General features: G+C 58.7%; 1 protein-coding gene across 2 annotated transcripts in view; it reads right to left on the bottom strand.

The window, feature by feature from the left end:
- Positions 1–2,555: 2,555 nt before the first annotated feature.
- LMNA (lamin A/C) overlaps positions 2,556–17,449 on the bottom strand; it is a 38,778-nt gene continuing 23,884 nt past the window's right edge. For both annotated transcript variants that reach the window (XM_074319139.2, XM_019711154.3), the window contains exons 3-13: positions 9,011–9,167; positions 7,598–7,723; positions 7,250–7,420; positions 7,041–7,166; positions 6,285–6,505; positions 5,972–6,191; positions 5,489–5,596; positions 5,266–5,385; positions 4,778–4,870; positions 3,776–4,045; positions 2,556–3,503 (exon numbers count right to left, since the gene is read on the bottom strand). In XM_074319139.2, coding sequence (XP_074175240.2) covers positions 3,477–3,503; positions 3,776–4,045; positions 4,778–4,870; positions 5,266–5,385; positions 5,489–5,596; positions 5,972–6,191; positions 6,285–6,505; positions 7,041–7,166; positions 7,250–7,420; positions 7,598–7,723; positions 9,011–9,167 — 1,639 coding nt within the window. In that variant the 3' untranslated portion in view covers positions 2,556–3,476. The remainder of the gene's footprint in view (positions 3,504–3,775; positions 4,046–4,777; positions 4,871–5,265; positions 5,386–5,488; positions 5,597–5,971; positions 6,192–6,284; positions 6,506–7,040; positions 7,167–7,249; positions 7,421–7,597; positions 7,724–9,010; positions 9,168–17,449) is intronic.

Here is a 17,449-nt window from a genome sequence, read left to right as displayed (position 1 = left end):
GATCAATAGTGAGAGTGAGGAAGGGAAGTGTGAAGAGAGAAGAGAAGGTGGGAAACAGTCACCTGAAGCAAGGGGACATGGGGCTAGGGACCGGAGTAGCAGGCTGTGAATTTAAAGCAAGACTGTTTGGCAGGGGAATAATCAGGATTCCATCCTATTACCTGAGATATTTAAAGAAAAAGTATTCACTGCAGTGTTATTTACATAAAACTGAGAGTCAGTGAACTGTCCCAAGGGGATTGGTTAAACGGGGTGTTGTATAAACATTCAGCCATGAAAAAGTACGTTTCTATCATAAACATCCTTTATGGAATATTGGCAAAACATGATCTTAAGAACCCACATGAAGATAATCTTGCCAATTAAAAAATGAGCAAAAGGAATAGAAACATGTTACACTAGAATAAATGCAAATAAGCAAAACCCATTAATGGGGGGAAAAAGTCAACTTCTCTTCAGAGAAATGTAATTTGAAACGATCATGAAAGATCATTGTTTTCCTATCAAATTGGCAAAGATTAAAACTGACAAAACTTGTATTGGGAGGAGTATGGAGGGAAGTGAGCCCTGCTGCCGTGACAGTGACAAGAGTCCACTTGTCACTTGGATGATTCTCAGCAATATTATTAATGGCCTTTATCAGTGTATACCTTTGACTCAGCCAGTCCCCTTCTTGGAATGTATTTCACAGAAATTCCCAGAGATACATGCAAACATGTACATTCCAGGAAGTTATTTGTAACACCCAGGAGAAAATTGTAAATGTATGCATACATTTGAAAATTGAAAAAAATAAAAAAATTCTCGAAGCCTCCTACTGAAAGGAGGGAGGTTATGGCTGAGTAGTGGAAGTACAGATGGCTATTATTTTTTCTTGCCCTTTTCTACCCTCTCTGTAATAGCAAAGTATTCCTTACACGAAAGAGAAAAAAAAAGAGTTATTTTTAAAGCCATATTTATAAACTTTGAAATAACACTGGAAAGTCCTGAGGCATGTTAACTGAGAATCCAAATTTCAGCCACAGTGAGATCTCAGGGAAAAAATGCCTGGAAGGAAAGCCATCAGTGGTTGCCTCTGGGCGATTGAAAAGGGATGACTTTTTTCTCAATCTTACTACAGAGTATGTGTTGTATTCTAACCCCCACCCTCCAAAAAAAATTTTTTTAAATAATCACATGTAGTCTGCTGAGTGCTGAGTTGCGTGTGAGTGTCCTGTGAGGTGACCACGTGTGCAGACGCCCCAGCTGCGCCACGTGACCAGCTCGCAGCAGTTTCTGCGGACTTGCTTAGTCCTTCCGCCCTCCTCAAGAGCCGGGACCTCTCCCGCGGTCCGGGTGCTCCCCAGCCCGGGGTCCGCACCGCGGTGCCCGGGATGCGCGGACGCCTGGCGGGCCGTGGGTGAGGCTCTGGCGCCCCCAGGTGCCCGGACCGGGAAGTGCATGTAGATGCCCTCAGGTGGAACTCTCTCCCTTTGCTGATGCGCCCAGGGCTGGGAGAGCGTTTCCTTCTTTAATGCTGCCCACCTCAGGCAGGGACCCCTTTCCCAGCCCGTGGGGGGTCAGGTGTTTCCAGCATGACTTCAGAGGTTCTTCTCCTCTCATTCATTTTGCTTTTTCCAATCTGCTTTCCCATAATCTCAGGCATGCTTTTTCTCACTGACGTGACTGCTGGCTCAACTCCTCTGCCCCAGGGACTGTAAACTATTTTATCATCACGACTTTTTGTTCAGAGGGGGAGTATGACGTCACTGGAGCACGAGTCTGCAGCCAGAACCCGTGGGATCTCTGCCACCTACTAGCTGTGTGGCCTTGGGCAAGTTAACTGAGCCCCAGTTCCAGGGGCAAAGGGGACAGGACAGTACGAAGGGCAAAGGGACAGTGCAGAAGCTTTACAATCTATAAAGGGCCACAGAAAGGTTGGCACCGCAGCTTTTCCCCCGTCTGGGGCCCTTTCCTTCAGTCCGGGCTCATTTCCCCAAGATTATAACGCCCACCCCACGCCAGGCTCCTGCTCCGCCTGACACACCCTGGTCTACAGCAGTCCACGTTTTCCGGACTGTAAGTTCCCTGAGGACACCCATCATGTTGTCTTGTTCATCTCCTACCCCCTAGCTGAGCAGAGTGGCACAGAGGGACATCGTCTACTTGTTTGCAGTCAGCCCCACTCCTTCCCCATGGCCCTCAACTAGTTTCTACTCCCCCAGATGGCACCATGCTCAGACTGGGTCCATAGCGTACTCGTGCTGAGCTCAGGATCCAGCGTGTGCTGGTGGGAGGAAGTTAGGAAGGAAAGGGCCTCCTACGGGCTCCACCTTTGAGGGATTCCACAGGGAGAGCCCCCACATGGGTGGACATTGCTTCCGTCACAGCCTCTTCCCACCAGTCACCACAGATATGTACCCAGAGGTGCTCAGAAAGCTGCATCTTGTCCCCCTAGAGCAGGGGTGAGGCTGGGCAGCAGCAAGCATCCGCACGTGGGTGACCGCAAACTTGTATGTCTGTCCCTCAGAACACACGGTGACGCCCACCAACAAAGACACCACAGCAGCCAGGGGTAAAAACAACTAGTGTATTTTTTCGGGGCGAAGATAAAGGGTGCAGATGGGGAATGTGGAGGCAAGGGGATCCTTAGTGTTTGCCAAAAACCACTGCCACTCACCCTCCACCACTGCTCACCTTCCTCTCAGGGGTGTGGCCCCGCAGGCTCCCACCCCTTCCAGTAAGTCTCCTTGTCCCTCCTTTCCTGCACCCACTTGACCTCGACCTCCAGTGACTGGGCAGAACTCATCTGGCTCTAAAGCTGGGTGAAAGCAGGCTCAAACTCACGTTTCTCCCCGCTCCATTCACCCCCACCTCATCCCCATCTCTTGTCTATATAAAATACAGAAAAAGCAAGCACAGCTGGTATCTGGGAGAATCAAGCCCCCCGGGGCTGGGGCAGGGGTGAGACTGGGGGGAAGGAAAGGCAGGCAGAAGGGCCTCAGCCACGAGCGCTGGACCGATGGGGCGGCCCAGGGACCTGGCTCAGCCCTTCTCCCTTGGAGGCTGGCTTAAAAAGACTCCACACCTGCCTCTCAGGCACCATGTTCTTGGGGTCCCGGGGGGCGGGGGTGGGAGGAAGGCAGCAGGCAGGGCAGAAAAGCAGAAACTCGGCTCTGCAAAAGCACCCCTGTCCCTTGGCTCCTGGAAGAAGCCCTCTTTGGTTTTTAAGGCAGATATGGAGTTTCACGGAAGCAGGTAAAGGAAGAGTGCCTTGAGATAGATGCTTTTTTTTTTTTTGCTTGTGTTTTTCCTTCAGTATAAAATCACTGTAGAAAATAACCTCTCTTAGAAAAAAAAAAACAGAAGAAAAAAAACCAAAGGGGTATTTTTCTTTGACTTCAACCCCCATCCCATGACGAGCAGGGAGGGGGTGGGCAAGAGGTGAGGAGGAAGCAGGGGGCCTCCACCCCCACCTCTGCCTGGCAGGTCCCAGATTACATGATGCTGCAGTTCTGGGGGCTCTAAGAGAGAAGAGAGGAGAGGGAGGTGTGAGCTGCAGTGCCTGGCCCTCTACCCTCACCCCCAACCCTCAGCCCTGCCCCTGCCTGCCCTCCTGTCTGGGGCTCAGACAGGAGGGGCAAGACGCAGGAGTGGACTGTCTGGGATCTCGGGCTGCATGGGGGAGGCTCCCACTCCACCGGGGTGCGGAAGAGAAGGCCGTCCCCCTCACCGGGCCACCGTGTCCTAACCCTCAAGGACCAGAGTGTGGTGTGGAGGCAAAGGGACAACTCACCTGGTTTCGGGGACTGGAGTTGCCCAGGAGGTAGGAGCGGGTGACCAGGTTGTCCCCGAAGCTGCCACCCCCACTGCCCCCCACACTGCGGTAGCTGCGAGTGACTGTGACACTGGAGGCAGAAGAGCCAGAGGAGATGGATCCGCCCACCTGGGCTCCTGAGCTGCTGGCAGACGCCTTGTCGGCGGGCTGCCCGCACGTCCCGCACAGTACAGTGCGTGAGCGCAGGTTGTACTCGGCCGGGTCCCCCGAGCCGCTGCAGTGGGAGCCCTGAGGAGGGAGACACGGCTAAGGCGAGACTGACCGCCCAGGCCTCACACAGGGCTCCGGCAGCCTCCACCAGACAGGAAGGTGGGGCTCTGTGCTCAAGGGACCCGAGGGAGGGCGGCAGGGTTTGGGAGGCTGGGCTGGGAGGATGGGACAGGAGGACGTGAAAGGGAGAAGGGCCAGGAAGACGTGGGGAAGGGAACTGAGATGGTGGCTTTGATTCTGCCCAGCTATTCTAAGCTTAAGAGCGGAAGGAGAACGAGCAAGCTTGGAGGGCCGCAGGTGTGCCAAATCAACTGGGGAGGTGGGGACGGACAGAGAAAGTTCTTGCAAGAATGGGGGAAGAGAGGACAGGCATGCCACAGGAATTGGGAGGACCAAGAACGGCAACGCATGCAACAGAAATGGGGGGAGAGAGGCAGGGCTGTGCGCCCCACGTCTGTCCTCCCGTCCCAGTCCCGAGACTGATCCAGACCCTTGTCCACTGCTCCCACAGAATCATCTATGGCATCAGGGAGTTCCCACTCCCGTCCTTACCAGAGTAGGGCACCCAGACACCTGGGTTCCCTGTTCAAGGTATGGGGAGGAGAGAGAAGAAAAGCCAGGGCAGCAAGTGAAGTTCCAAAACATTCTTTAATGAAAATACTTTTGGCATGGGGAGGCCGGGGAGAGGCTGCCCCCTGGCCTGGCTGGGAGCCCAGTGTGGGCTCGGCCTCAGCGGCGGCTGCCACTCACGTGGTGGTGATGGATCAGGTCATCGCCATCCTCATCCTCGTCGTCATCGTCGACCACAGTCACTGAGCGCACCAGCTTGCGCATGGCCACCTCCTGCCGGGGACGAGGACCAGGCCCAAGGGTCAGGGGTGGGCCGGGGGGCGTGCAGTGTATCCACTCACAGGGACCGCTAGGCCTGGCCTGTGGCCTGCCCCTAGTCCATCCTGCACTTACTTGTCCTCTGTGCTGCTGGAGCCAGAGGGACACCGCCAAATGGGGTGGGTATGACTGCGGTCCCGCCTGGAACAATCCCCCTGTCTAACCCCCACCCTCAGGCAGCTGGGGGTGCATCTTCTGGTTTGCCCACTGGGGGGAGAGTTTGGGGCCCAGGGCCTGCACCACAGAGCTGGGAGAAAGTAGCCCTGAATTGGTGTCCCTGGGTGAGGGGCTGTGGTCACCAGGGGTGGCCTCGCCCAGTGCCCACGATAGGCCGGCCGCAGCATACTCACCTCCCCACTGGAGCTGATGAGCGCCGTGCGCAGGCTGTTCCCGCAGCCCCAGGTGTTCTGCGCCTTCCACACCAAGTCGGTGGGGGGGCTGTGAGTGGCCCCAGCTCCTGCAGCCCAGATCTGGGGACGGAGGGATCCAGAAGGGCGTTCAGTCCAGCGCACCATCGTCAGGCCACCCCGCCCCACCTCAGGCCACCCCGAGTCCAAACAGCCCACCACTTACCGTCACCACCTGGCCAGCCTTTAGGGTGAACTTTGGTGGGAAACGGTAGGTCAGCAAGGGCTCATCTCCGTTCTGGCGCTTGATCTGCCAGTTGCCCATGGCCTGGTCCTGCCGGGAGGGGACAGAAGGGGAAGGTGGGGGATGCTGGTCCCGGCCCCGGGCTTCCTCTGGCTCAAGGGTGCAGGCAGGCACAGTCGGAGGCACTGCCCCCAGCCCTGCACTGCCCTTGCCCCCCAGCCGCATCCTGTGACACCCCTGCTGTGCGGGGTACACTCCCCCACAAGGAGTTGGGGACTACTGTTCACCCCCATTTCACAGCCGTGGAGACTGGTTGGTACTCGAGGTATGAAATAACTTCAGGGCTGCAGTGTGTGGGAGGTACGCACGCTCACCCGGGTCAGCCTGTCAGCAAGGCTCCCCCCTCCCACGGGGTTCCCCACTCGCAGCTGCCAGGCCCTCCCACCCGGCGGGCGCACCACCTACCTCGTTGGACTTATTGCGCAGGCGCACGAACTTGCCATCCTCGTCCACCTCCTCCACCGCCACACGCCCGCTGGTGCGCGCGTGCTGCGAGAAGCTGCTGCGGCTCTCGGTCTCCAGCTTGCGCTTCTTGGTGACGCTGCTCCCACCCTGCGTCTGGGATGAGTGGGAGGAGGCACGGCCACGGCTGCGCTGCGAGGTGGGGCTGGGGGACAGGCGGAGCCTGGGGGCAGGAGACAAAGTGGGGGGCTCGTCAGGGCCACAGCGGCGGGCGGGCCACAGGCGGCTGGGAGCACCCGAGGCCTCCGCAACCCACCTCTCCTCCTCGCCCTCCAGCAGCTTGCGGTAGGCGTGGATCTCCATGTCCAGCGCCAGCTTGATGTCCAGCAGCTCCTGGTACTCGTCCAGCTGCTGCTGCATCCTTGCCCGCATGTCCGCCATCTCCCGCTCCTTCTCAGCCAGCAGCCGCCGGCTGGTGTCCCGCTCCCTGGACAGCGAATCCTCCAGGTCCCGCAGCTTCGCCTCCTTGGCTGTCAGCTGGGTGCGGCGGACAGGGGGGCGCTGGTGAGCTCCCAAGGGCCCCGAGTATGCAGAGGGAGGGGGGACACCCAGCCACCGCCTGTCCCCAGGATCTCCAGGGCCACATAAGGGCCTATCACTGGCTCTAACGTGGCCTGGGCTGGCGACTGGAAGCCTCCCCAAAATCTAACAGAAATGTCTTGTTCTGAGGCTAGAATCTATTTCTTCCTGTCACAAATGGCACAGCCAGCCAGACTAATGATGCTTTTTATGCCTCGCACTGAGTCTGGTGGGGGGACTATGAGTTTGGGAGGACAACAATGATCTCCATATTGAAATGGGAAACCGAGGCTCTGAGCAGTGAAGGTCACACAGGTGAGATAAGAGGAGGAACAGCAAACAGGTCACCTGAGTGCAAATCCTAGGCCCTTTCTCCGTCTGCCGAGGGGGCTGCGTTCTGTCCCTCTCCCCTCCCCTCTGTCCCTCTCCCCTCCCTGCCTACATCCTGCCCAGACTATTGGCCCACTGGGGAAGGGGTGAGGCGGGGCGGCACCTGCTTCTGCAGCTGGCTGAGCTGGGCCGACAGGCTGTCGATGCGAATGCGGGACTGCTGCAGCTCCTCGTGGGCTGCCCCCACCAGGTTGCTGTTCCTCTCAGCCGACTGCCTGGCGTTATCCAGCTGGAGGGCAGGGCACTGGGTTAGGGCTGCAGAGGCCTGGGCACCCTGCCCCCCCCCCCCAGCCCCGGTGGGCGGGGCGGCACCTTGGCAGAGTAGGTCTTCTCCAGCTCCTTCTTGTACTGGTCCACCTGCTCTTCATGCTGGGCCCGCAGCTCCTGCAGGGCGTCCGACAGCCGGCTCTCAAACTCACGCTGCTTCCCGTTATCAATCTCCACCAGCCGGGTCTCATGGCGGCGCTTGGTCTCACGCAGCTCCTGGAACCAAAGTCAGAAGTAGGCTCGGAGGCTAGGACCCAGGTGGCCAAGCCCCCCACCCAGTCTGCCCCACTGTGACCGGGGAGCTGGGTGCTAGCTGCCCCCACACTCACCCACTGGCACGAGCCCTGCACATACTGAGCCCCCAGCCCCGAACGTGGGGCCTGCAGGACCCACCTCGCTGTAGATGTTCTTCTGGAAGTCCAGTTCCTCCTTCAGAGTCTGCAGCCTGTTCTCAGCATCGACCCGCCGCAGCATCTCGTCCTGAAGCTGCTTCTTGGCCTCACCCAGGGCTGCTTCAAGCTGAGAGGAGGGGACAGAGGTCGGGCAGAGGGGTCAGAGGACATCAGAGCTGGAAGGAGGCCGAGAAGTGGGCTGCCCCCAGTGCATCCCTTTCTATGTGTGACAGAGGAGAGAGAGCCTTGGATGCCCACAGAGGTAGTGCTGTGTCCTCACTCGCAGCAGCCACTCCGGGAGGTACTGCGCTCAGAGGGGAGATAGCATCTGCTCTCTCTGGCATACCACAGCAGTTGCCATAAAGGAGGTATGTCCGAAGTCCAGAACCAAAGTGTGCCTGGGACAGTAGAGGAGGGTTTGGGAAGGGCTCCAAGAGGCTGAGACCTGAAGGACAGGTGAGTGGGACCTGGGGAGGGACAATGCCGTGACTGCAGGGCAGAAGAGAACAGGGGCAAAGGCACGGAGGTCTGAAGGGACACGTGCCCTTTGGGGTCTTCAGGAGGGGCAGTCCCGCTGACGCCTGAAGGATGTGGTCGGGCTGGATCATGAAGAGGTGCGCCCTTATGTGCCCTGAAAAGACCCTTTGGAGTTTGAGCACGGGGGGGCCCCTTCTTAGATCTTCATCTAGAAAGCACAGGCTGGCCAGTACTGCTGGGAAGGGCTGGGGGCAGGGTGGAACCAGAGGCAAGGACTCGGAAGAGAACGGCCCAGGCTTGGTTCTGTAGTCAACCCGCTGGCATCTAACGGTCTGTCCATGGCGTATTGTGGTGGCAGAGCCTGGGAGGGCAGAGAGCCCAGGACGGAAGCTGGGCAGTTGACTAGTGCTGGCCCGGCTCTGTGCACAGAAGGCTGTGAAACTGGGAACAAGCCAGCAGCTTTGATTCTGGTCCCCAGCTTGGGACATGAGAGGTTAGAGGATAGAATAGACAGCAGAGTGTTTTGAAAGTAAAGACCACCATACACACGCCAAGCATTAAGAAAGTGTGTCCCGCCTGTGATGTACCGCCAGCTCCCGGCGGGTCTCTGTGGATGGCCCACGCTCCTCTCCTGCCCCCAGCGAGGTCACCGCTCTCTATGAGGGTGGCCCGGGAGGCATCCAGGGCCAGGCACAAATCATTGCAGTTAAATGGAAATGGCTTGTGGATTATTTTAACTTCAGTGTGCTAGGCAGAAAGAGTGTGGTCTGGAGGGGTGCAGTGATGCGAGGGCCGGTGAATGGCTCTGAGACCCGGGGACAGGTCAGACAAGGCACCTCCTAAGAGTAACTGGGGAAGCAGAGTGAGTATGCATGTGTGTGGTGGTGGTGCTGGGTGTCAGGCGGGGTCCCGGCGGGGCCTGGGGAGGTGGCCTCACCTTGGCCACTTGGCCCCGCAGGTCATGAAGCTCATTCTCCAGTGTGCGCTTCTCGCTGAGGGCGGTGCTCAGTGCGGCCTCCTTGGAGTTGAGCAAAGCCTCCAGGTCCTTGAGCCGGGCCTGGGCAGCCAGCAGGTCTCCCTCCTTCTTTGTATTGCTAAAGAAGCAAGGGAAGAGCGGGTTGAAGGGGAGGAGTCTGTGTCCGTAGAGAGCCAGGTTCCCCAGGGAGAGGCCGGTCAGCTCTGCTGTGCCTCCAACTGCCAGCAGAGGGCGTCCTGGGTTTGGATTTGTCTGCATCTGCCAGCCTCTGGGGCTGGACTCCCACTTTCCCCAAGGTCCCCCAAACCCCTTTCCTGCTTCTCCACCCTTCCCATGACTCAGTGCTCAGGAACGTGCCTGGGGCCAAGGGCAAAGCTTGGTCCCGTGTGATGAATGCTTTTCCCTCTCCCCTCCCATTCCTTCCCAAAGAGACAGGGCCACCTTTGTCTCCTGCCCCTTCCCACACAGGGCCTGAACCTTCTCCTCCCAGACTCCACCCGCTTTTTATTCAGCCAAGCCTCCGTCCCAGCAGAGATCCAGACAGCCAGGTTCCCAGCCCTGGGGTCTATGTGTCCCTACCGCTTCTCAGTTTGAGCCCCAAAGGTGTCAGTCACCTCTCCTAGTCCCTTTTACACTCTCGGGACTGTGGGGCGGGAGAGTCTGGTGAGAGGTCAGAGAGACCTGGGATGAGGGTAACCAGGCGTGGCATGGAGCCTTCCCTTTCTCAGATACAGTCTGGGTCTCCTATTCTGGGTGGGGCACAGGGCTTCCAGCCTCCCCCATCCCCCATCTGGACTTCATCAGAGCCCAGAGAATGCCGAGCCCCACCCGTCCACCACAAGCCTCAGCATCTGGCTGCAGATACAGCCCCCACACCTCCTGGCCCACCTGCACCCCAGCCTTGAACCTCCTCACCCCTCAAACAGGGTAAAGCCTTAGCTAGAACCCAGCGAACTGGGGCTGCCTCTGCCACTCCCCCCCGTTTCTGGGCCCCTGATTATTTTTGCTGAATAGTGAACTGGAGAAACAGAGGGGGCCTATTTTCTTAAAAACCTCTGAAGAACCTAAGAACTCTCCAGATGTGACGATCCCTTCGCCAGTGTCTGGTGAGGGAAAGCGGGAGACCCAGAGGGTGGGGGGAGAGCCGTGGGGCCTGGTCCCAGCTGCCATCTGTAACACATCAGTCCTTCAGTGCAAGCCCACCACAGCAGATGGGGGGGAAAGGAAAACCAAACGTGGGCAGGGGAAAAATTCTATCCTGGAAAGGAGAAAAGTGGCGCTGCCAACATGCTTCTGCTGCCGCAGGACTGCTAAGCTCCAGGAGACCTAACGATTCACTGTGGAGCAGGCGGGAGGACAGACTTGGACGCTCAGGCCAGGCCAAGACTGAGGCCGTGCTCTGCCACCTGAGGAGGCTTCAGACAGGAGCCACCTCCCCTTCGGCCGGTCTCCACTGGGAGGGGACAGAGTGACGTCAGACAGGCTGCCCCAGCTGGCATGCCTGTTCCTGTCCAGGCCTCTGGCCACACCTCAGAACAAGCTGTTTAATGCAACAGGGTCTGTCTCCTGTAAAAAAGAGGCCCTTCCAGAACTGGAGGACGTTTCCCCTCCTCCGGCTCAGCCAGAAAAGCTAAAAATAAAGTCAAAACCCAGCTCAGGTTTTGGCTGCCATCCGGCCCGCGCCTGGCTGGGAGCACAGCCCCAACTTTCCATGACTTCAGAACTTTTCCGAAGCTGAGGCAGCTGCAGGGGGAGGAGGAGAAAGAAGAAAAACCTCTGGTAAAGGGAAGCGATGCGGCAGGCATGGACCCGAGCTCCTTGGGTCGATTCCCAGCCGGCAAGGGCTCCCAGAGGCAGCCCCTCCGCCCTGCAGGCTAACCACCGCAGCCGGCCTACGGGGGGGCTCCCAGAATTTAGAGAACTGGAAGCAGCTTGGAGAGGGTTCAGCGCCACCCCCTCCTTCCTCAGATGAGGACACTGAGGCACGGAGGAGAAAGGTAAAGGGCCCCGTGTCAGGCATGACAGGGACAGGGGCATGGTCAATTCTGGCTGCTGACCAGGACTCCTCCCCCCCCACTTCACTGCTTCCTGAGCCACAGGTCTAGAGAGAGGCAGAGCCAGCCTGAGCTGGGAGAAGCAGGAAAAGCGAGGCTTTCAGGAGGCAGCCCAAGGGCGTCTCTTCCCCAGTCCTGCCTCCCCAGACACCAGAAGGGGAACTCCGGGAGTCCTGCTTGGACACACCCCTTCCGTGGCTGTGCCAGGCTGACAGCGAGCGAGCGCGGGGAACAGAGGTGCACGCTCCCTGCCCTCCGGGAGCTTACAGTCGAACGGGTACAGGACTGTCTAATCTCTTCCCTTCCTACTGCTCCCAAAGGTTGGGTGGTGGTAATAATAATGATCATTAATAATAATAAAACGGTGAACACATATACAGGTACCAGGTGCTGCCCTAAACCTTACACTGTTAACGTGGTCTTCACAGCCTCCCTACAAGACAGAGGCTATTGCTATGTGGTTGGGGAAAATGAGGCAGGGAGAGCTGTGTCCGGCAGCAAGTCGGGACCCCACTGGGACCAAGTGCTGCTTCAGCACCTGTCACACTATAATGGTCTCCGAAGAAATTAAGGGGGCTGCTTTGCTCTCCCGCCTGGGGGCCGTTCCAGGGCTGAGACACAGGCTCACACACAGGGAGACGATGAGCACAGAGGAGCGAGAACAGCCTCTGCGGTTTTCTTGGCCAGATGTGGGGAGCTCCCGTCTGTGGGGGAAGAAGCCACTATCATTCATGGCTTATGACTCAGACCTCGGGCGCTCTGTGGCCAGCGAGCCACACGCACTCCCCGAGATGGCTCCCCTACATCCTCCTCGGGCTCGCCCGCCCAGCCCCTCCCTAGCTGGGGTCTTCAGACCCAGCCAGGACCCCACACACACCGGCCAGGGTGGAGTCCTCTGGGGGTTGGCGGTGGGAGAGCTGGGCACGTGCTGACTGGGTGGGGCAGGCGAGGGGAGCTGGGCAGGGTGGGAAACGGGCCCCACAGGTGAGTCATCCCCAGGCCGACAATAGCCGGGCAGGGGTCGGGAAATCCTCTAGTGTCCACAGGGGAGACGCTGGCTTTGCCCACGTCCTGCCCCAGGCCCCGTGCCATGCCGGTGGGGGGGTGGGGAGGGGGCCACTCTTTCCCTGTCGTCTGCAGGTTCCTCAAGCACAGGACTGGCCCATCCCTACCACCCCATGAGACAAGAAGGGCTGGGCATCCTGTTGCTAACTCTTCCCACAGCTGGCAGATCTGATCTCTGAAGGAGGGAAGACAGTGGGGGGGGGGGGGCGGAGGGCAAGGCAGCTGTGAGGACAAGAATAGGGTAGACAGGGGAGCCGGGGGCCTGCGGGGCTGAGGCTGGCGGGACGGGGAAGCCCGGCTCCAGGCCTCTGCAGGCCAGCACTCTGGGGGCTGCTTTTGGGGAAGAAAGGCGCCCAGCGCAGCAAAGGGGCTGGATGGGCACCGGGCCAGGCACTGGCCCGCCCGCTGAGTCACACTCCTCAGCCCAGCTCGATGCCAGATATGGAAGCCAGAGCCTCAGCAGGCTTGTTTGGGCCCAGTGGCTGGGAGCAACTTGCTAGGCCCCAGGGAGGGCCCCCATTTCCTGCCTGGGCTGAGGAAGAGACAGGGGAGCAGAGATAAAGGGGCTAAAATAAGAAGTGGAGGGGAAAATGGCCAAGGGGGCTCCCTCAGACCCATCCCAGTTCCCTTGCAGGCCACACCTCTGGCCCTCGGCCTCACCGACCACCAGACCAACGGAGTTCCCCATGGCTGCTCGCAGACCCTGGGCAAGAGGTGGTCCCCAGGGGGCAGGAGAGCACAGGTCTGAGCCCTGCATCCCTGCCTCACAGGAAAGGGCGCCCCCTGTGGCTGGGCTGGCTCGGTGGGTCGCTGGCTTAGGGACAGCTCTCCCCTATCCCCAGCCTCTAGACCTCTGGCCAGGCTGACTTCCTGCCTGGTGATGGGGCAGCTCCTGTGGCCACCCCAAGCCTCCTGCAGGGTCCAGCCACTGCTCCCTTGGAATATATCTCCCTTCCCTCCGCCCCTCCCACCCTCCCTCCATTTATCCAAATACCCCCTCAGCCAGCCCCCTGGCTCCCCTTCCCCAAGCAGTCAAGTGTTGTTTTATCTACTGGCTTATTGTTTGCAGTTACATTGTGTCTCTGGGGCTTTTTCTGTCTGTCCCCTGATGCCCTGACACCAGGAGGTTCATATGCTCAAGGCCTCTAGAGGGACCTCCTCCTGGGCCAAGTCCTGCACATTTATAGATGGGGAAACCGAGGCCTGGAGAAGGGCAGGCTCTGACATGAAAAACCTGCCCACCCAGTCACCTCCGGACACTCACAGCACACAGGACAGAACACGGACAGGGCGAAGAGGGTGGCGCGGAGACACCCAGGAAGAGAGGCTGGGACACGTGGCGGCGACCTCTGCCTTGCTGACTGAGACACCCCAGTGAGAGTGTCACAGAGGCCCAGAGAAGCCAGCCTCAAACACACTCCCACAACAAAGCCATGAGGTCTGACGTCCCCCATCCCCAAAAGGAACCACGGCTTGGTTTCTTGGCTGGTCTGTGGGTCTGCCCTCACTTTCAGGTCAGGGCCGGATGTGGGAAGCCTGGGACATCTGGCTTCCCCGCTCCGCTCTGGTATTCAAGGCACCTTCCCTCCCTGGAAAGTTCTTAAAAAGAGGAAGTGAGGGCAGGTGTTCTAGGACCTCGAGCCCCCCCTGAACTCCACCCTGTGAGGGTCCGAATGTCTTACACCCAGAAAGTATATGGTAGCCCCCCCACGGATCCCCCCCACTGCCGACCTCCGCACTCGGGCACATGCACCCACAGCAGCCATGGCCCTGCTTCCACACGCCTCTCTTGGGTGTGACAGCCACCACACATGGTCGGGGCCTGAGGCCCATCTGATCCCCTTTCAGAGCCACCAGGCTCTCAGCTGTCCTCTCCTCAGACAAAACTGGGTCTTAATCCAAGCACAGGGAGGGTTGGAATGGGGGTACGGGTGCTGAGAAGGGGGACAGGGGTCTGGTGACAAGTGCAAACGCGGGGCCTGGCAGGGGGCCCGGCCTGAGGCACAGCTGCTGGGGATACCAATGTGGCAGGGTACAGAGGTGGGAGCAGCCTGCAGCCACCGGCCAAGGCACCAGGGTTATGGGCAACAGGCGGCTGGCGTCCTGACCACCCGCTCCCTCAGGGTCCCCTGCCAAACACCACTTTCCTTCTTCCTGGCCCTTCTCTCCAGAAAGCACTCCTGTGTTGTCACAAAAATGCAGGGGTGAGGCCTGGGGACAGACCAAAAGTGGGGCCATGGAGTGGGGCGGGATGGCCGCCCCTTGGGGGGCCCACTGGCCAAAGGGAGGGACACTTAGGGGACGCCCACAAGAAGGCGACTCGGCAGTCCCTTCTCAGGACATATTAACCCTCCATCTGGTGGCTCCTGGTTATGAACGCTGACTGCAGTGGGAGGGGATGGCCTGCACCCCAAGATCAAGGACGGAGGTGGGGGAGGGCGGATGTAGGAGTTCTGGTCTCACTGCATTCCAGCTCCTTCCAGCTCCAGCCTAGGAAGCTGCAGCTCTCTCCCCAACCGGCAGAGGGTGGCAGCTTAGCGTGTCAGAGAAAGGGGGAAGGGGGGGAGGGGAGGGGGCCTCGGCAATCCTGAGCTGCCTCCTCTCCACTGCCCAGAACCAGGCCCCTCGAAACCAAGGGTCTCCAGTTCCCCTAAGCCAGCCCCAAAGGGACTCGTATGTCCTGGCCCCCCTCCATGTGTCCCCCGTCTGACTTACACCCTCATCCCTTCAGCAAGAACACCCACCCTAGTTTCAAGAAAAGGCCACCCTTTCATTTTCTTGGACGGAACAAGCTCCGGGTCTCCTGTTCGCTCCCCACTCTGCCCTATACCGTGACTCAGCCCCTGGGCTGGGCCTGGGATCCCAGCCAGAAGTATTCCTGGCTTCCACAGGCAGGATTTGGGCTTCCTCTCCCACAAAGGGACGGGGAGGCCCCCAGGCCCGCCTCCTTCCCAAACTGTCCTCCTTGAGGGATTGGTAAGGGCCGAGACCTCCTCACACAGCCCAGCCACAGCATGGGTGCAGCGAGGGCTGGAGGTGGGCAGCTCAAGGTCATGCCGCCCCTCGTCCGACTCCAGAAACATGCTGTCTAATTCTGGCCGGCGGTAAGCTAACAGCCCTGCCTTTCCCAGGGCCTCCCTCCCTTCCCAAGACAGGTCAATGGGACATTCTTTCTCCTTCGTGAAACAGCCCTTCGCACTGCCCTGAACTGTCCTTTGCTACAAGCAATAAAAGCAAAGTCTAAGCCAAGAGTGTAATAGCATAACTAACCATTTCTAATAAACTTTCTTAGAGACAGAGAGAGCCTTAGTACTTTTAATCCCATAGCTTGTGGGAAATATTTCTATTGACAATAGCATTGGCTGTTAATTATATTCACATGCATTACTTTTGATTTTAATATTTATAGCCTGGCATGTTAGAGGACTGTTTGTTCACTTTGGGGGCCACGGTACTACTTTGGAAGCTGAGGGATCTCTGGAGACCTGCTCTATCCCCTTCCTTTTATTGCTAAGGAAACCCAGAGAGGGGAGGTGATTTGCTCAAGGTCACACAGCAATTTAGTGGCAGGGCCGAGCCTAGAATGAAGGCCACCCAGGGCCAGGGCTGTTTCCACTGCCTCACACTACCTGTCATTTTGTTGGTGACCACCCTCATTAAGGGGTGAGACCCTAAAACCTCCCCTAGCCTCTCTATGGATAGCTCCAAGGTATTAGAGCTTGGCCTGTGTCCCCATCAGTATACTGGGGCCCAGGCAGGTAGGAATCAGATGAGCTACGCTGGTGTCTGGGCCTCTGAGCTAGACCTGGTCTTGGCTGCTGCAGCTGCTGGAGGTGGCAAGGGGCTGGGGGAGGAGGGGGTGAGGCGGAGGACAGAAGAGGGCACTGTTGGTAGGTGAAGTCGTCTCTACCAGTTGTTCTCTCAGCTGTCCCTGGCTTCAGCCCTGACACTGAGCTACTGAATCACTGGGGGTGGGACTGGGAATGGGGACAATGGACACATCCCAAACAAGAGTGAGTCTCAGACTTCCTGGAGGCCAGGGAAGTGCTACCCAGGGGTCCTGATCACGGGAAGGCTGTCGGGGCCCTCGGAGGAATTATTATCTCTTGCTTCTCTTGGGCTCCTGAAGTACTGCTCAGCCCTGGATTTAGCTCACCTTCTTCTTGCCCTTTGAATCAGAATGTGGACTTGGGGGAGCGGGGCGGGGGGGCAGAGATAACATCAGGAGGCTCCCTCAGGTGAGGACTGGGGCCCAGGTATCCTCAAAGGCCTCCATCAAAGGCACAGCCTCTTTCAGACCCAAGCAGACAATTGTGCGGACAAGTCCCAAGCTGGGAATCACCAGGCTCCCCTCCCAGAGCTCTGTTTTCAGATCCATGGCCTGGCGGGATCCTGGGTCTTTCCAGGTACAAAAGCCGCTGACCAAGTGTTAACAAGCCCTGGCAGAACGATGGCAGAGCGCTGAGGCGTCACTGGTCCAGAGCAGGAGGGAGCCTCAGCCACCCCACTCCACCCTCCCGACCCTGCAACCTGTTCCCCAAGTGAGAGGGGTAGGTTTAATGGTATGAGCACTCAACTGGAAGTCAGACGTGGACCTGGGCTCCAGTCTTCACTTGTCACTCCCTTGCTGTGTGACATAGAACAAGTCTCTGCACCTCTCTGTTCATACCCTGATGAGAGAGTGTGGATGGACCTGGGCCTGTGCCCACTGCCTGTCCCCACCAGGCTGTTGCCTGAGGTGGGCAATCCAGGAAGTTGTCAAGCACGGGGGCCTCGTCCGGTGGGAAGAGGTGCTTCTGCTTTGTGGGCCTGGGAGCTCCCCACTTCTGACTCACCCTTCCTCCACCAGTTCCGCACGGGAAGAGCCAGGCACCGTCCTGCAGCCCAAGCCCGTAACTCTGGCCTCAGCTCTAGGACACTTGTGCACACTGCCCGTCCGGAGTCCTGGCTCCAGACCACCACAGAGGTCCCAAGGAAGGAGACAGGAAAGGATCCCAGGACATCACTGTGGGGAGTGGGGAGCAGGGGGAAGGGCGGGGATGCAGATATTCAAGCCCCCATCCCTCCCTCTGAGACATCTGCTGTCTCTTGTAAAGCCACCAGGGCAGGAGGGAGGGGGGCAGGCTGAGTCACCCACCCAGCTGTCTTGCCTGGGGTGGGGCCCTGCTCCAAGCCTGGACCCCAGGCAGGCCTTCCCAGTTCTCCCTACACTTCGGCTCCAGGATAGAAAGAATGTGCGTATGTGTGTTTGTGGGGGGAGTGGTGCTGCTTGGAGCCCACA

This window comes from Rhinolophus sinicus, chromosome 7 (genome assembly GCF_057876585.1).
Source record: "Rhinolophus sinicus isolate RSI-liver-muscle chromosome 7, RSI-T2T, whole genome shotgun sequence".
Taxonomy (NCBI): Eukaryota; Metazoa; Chordata; class Mammalia; order Chiroptera; family Rhinolophidae; genus Rhinolophus; species Rhinolophus sinicus.
The sequence above is the reverse complement of the archived record's forward strand: the minus strand, read 5'-3'. Positions and strand labels throughout refer to the sequence as shown.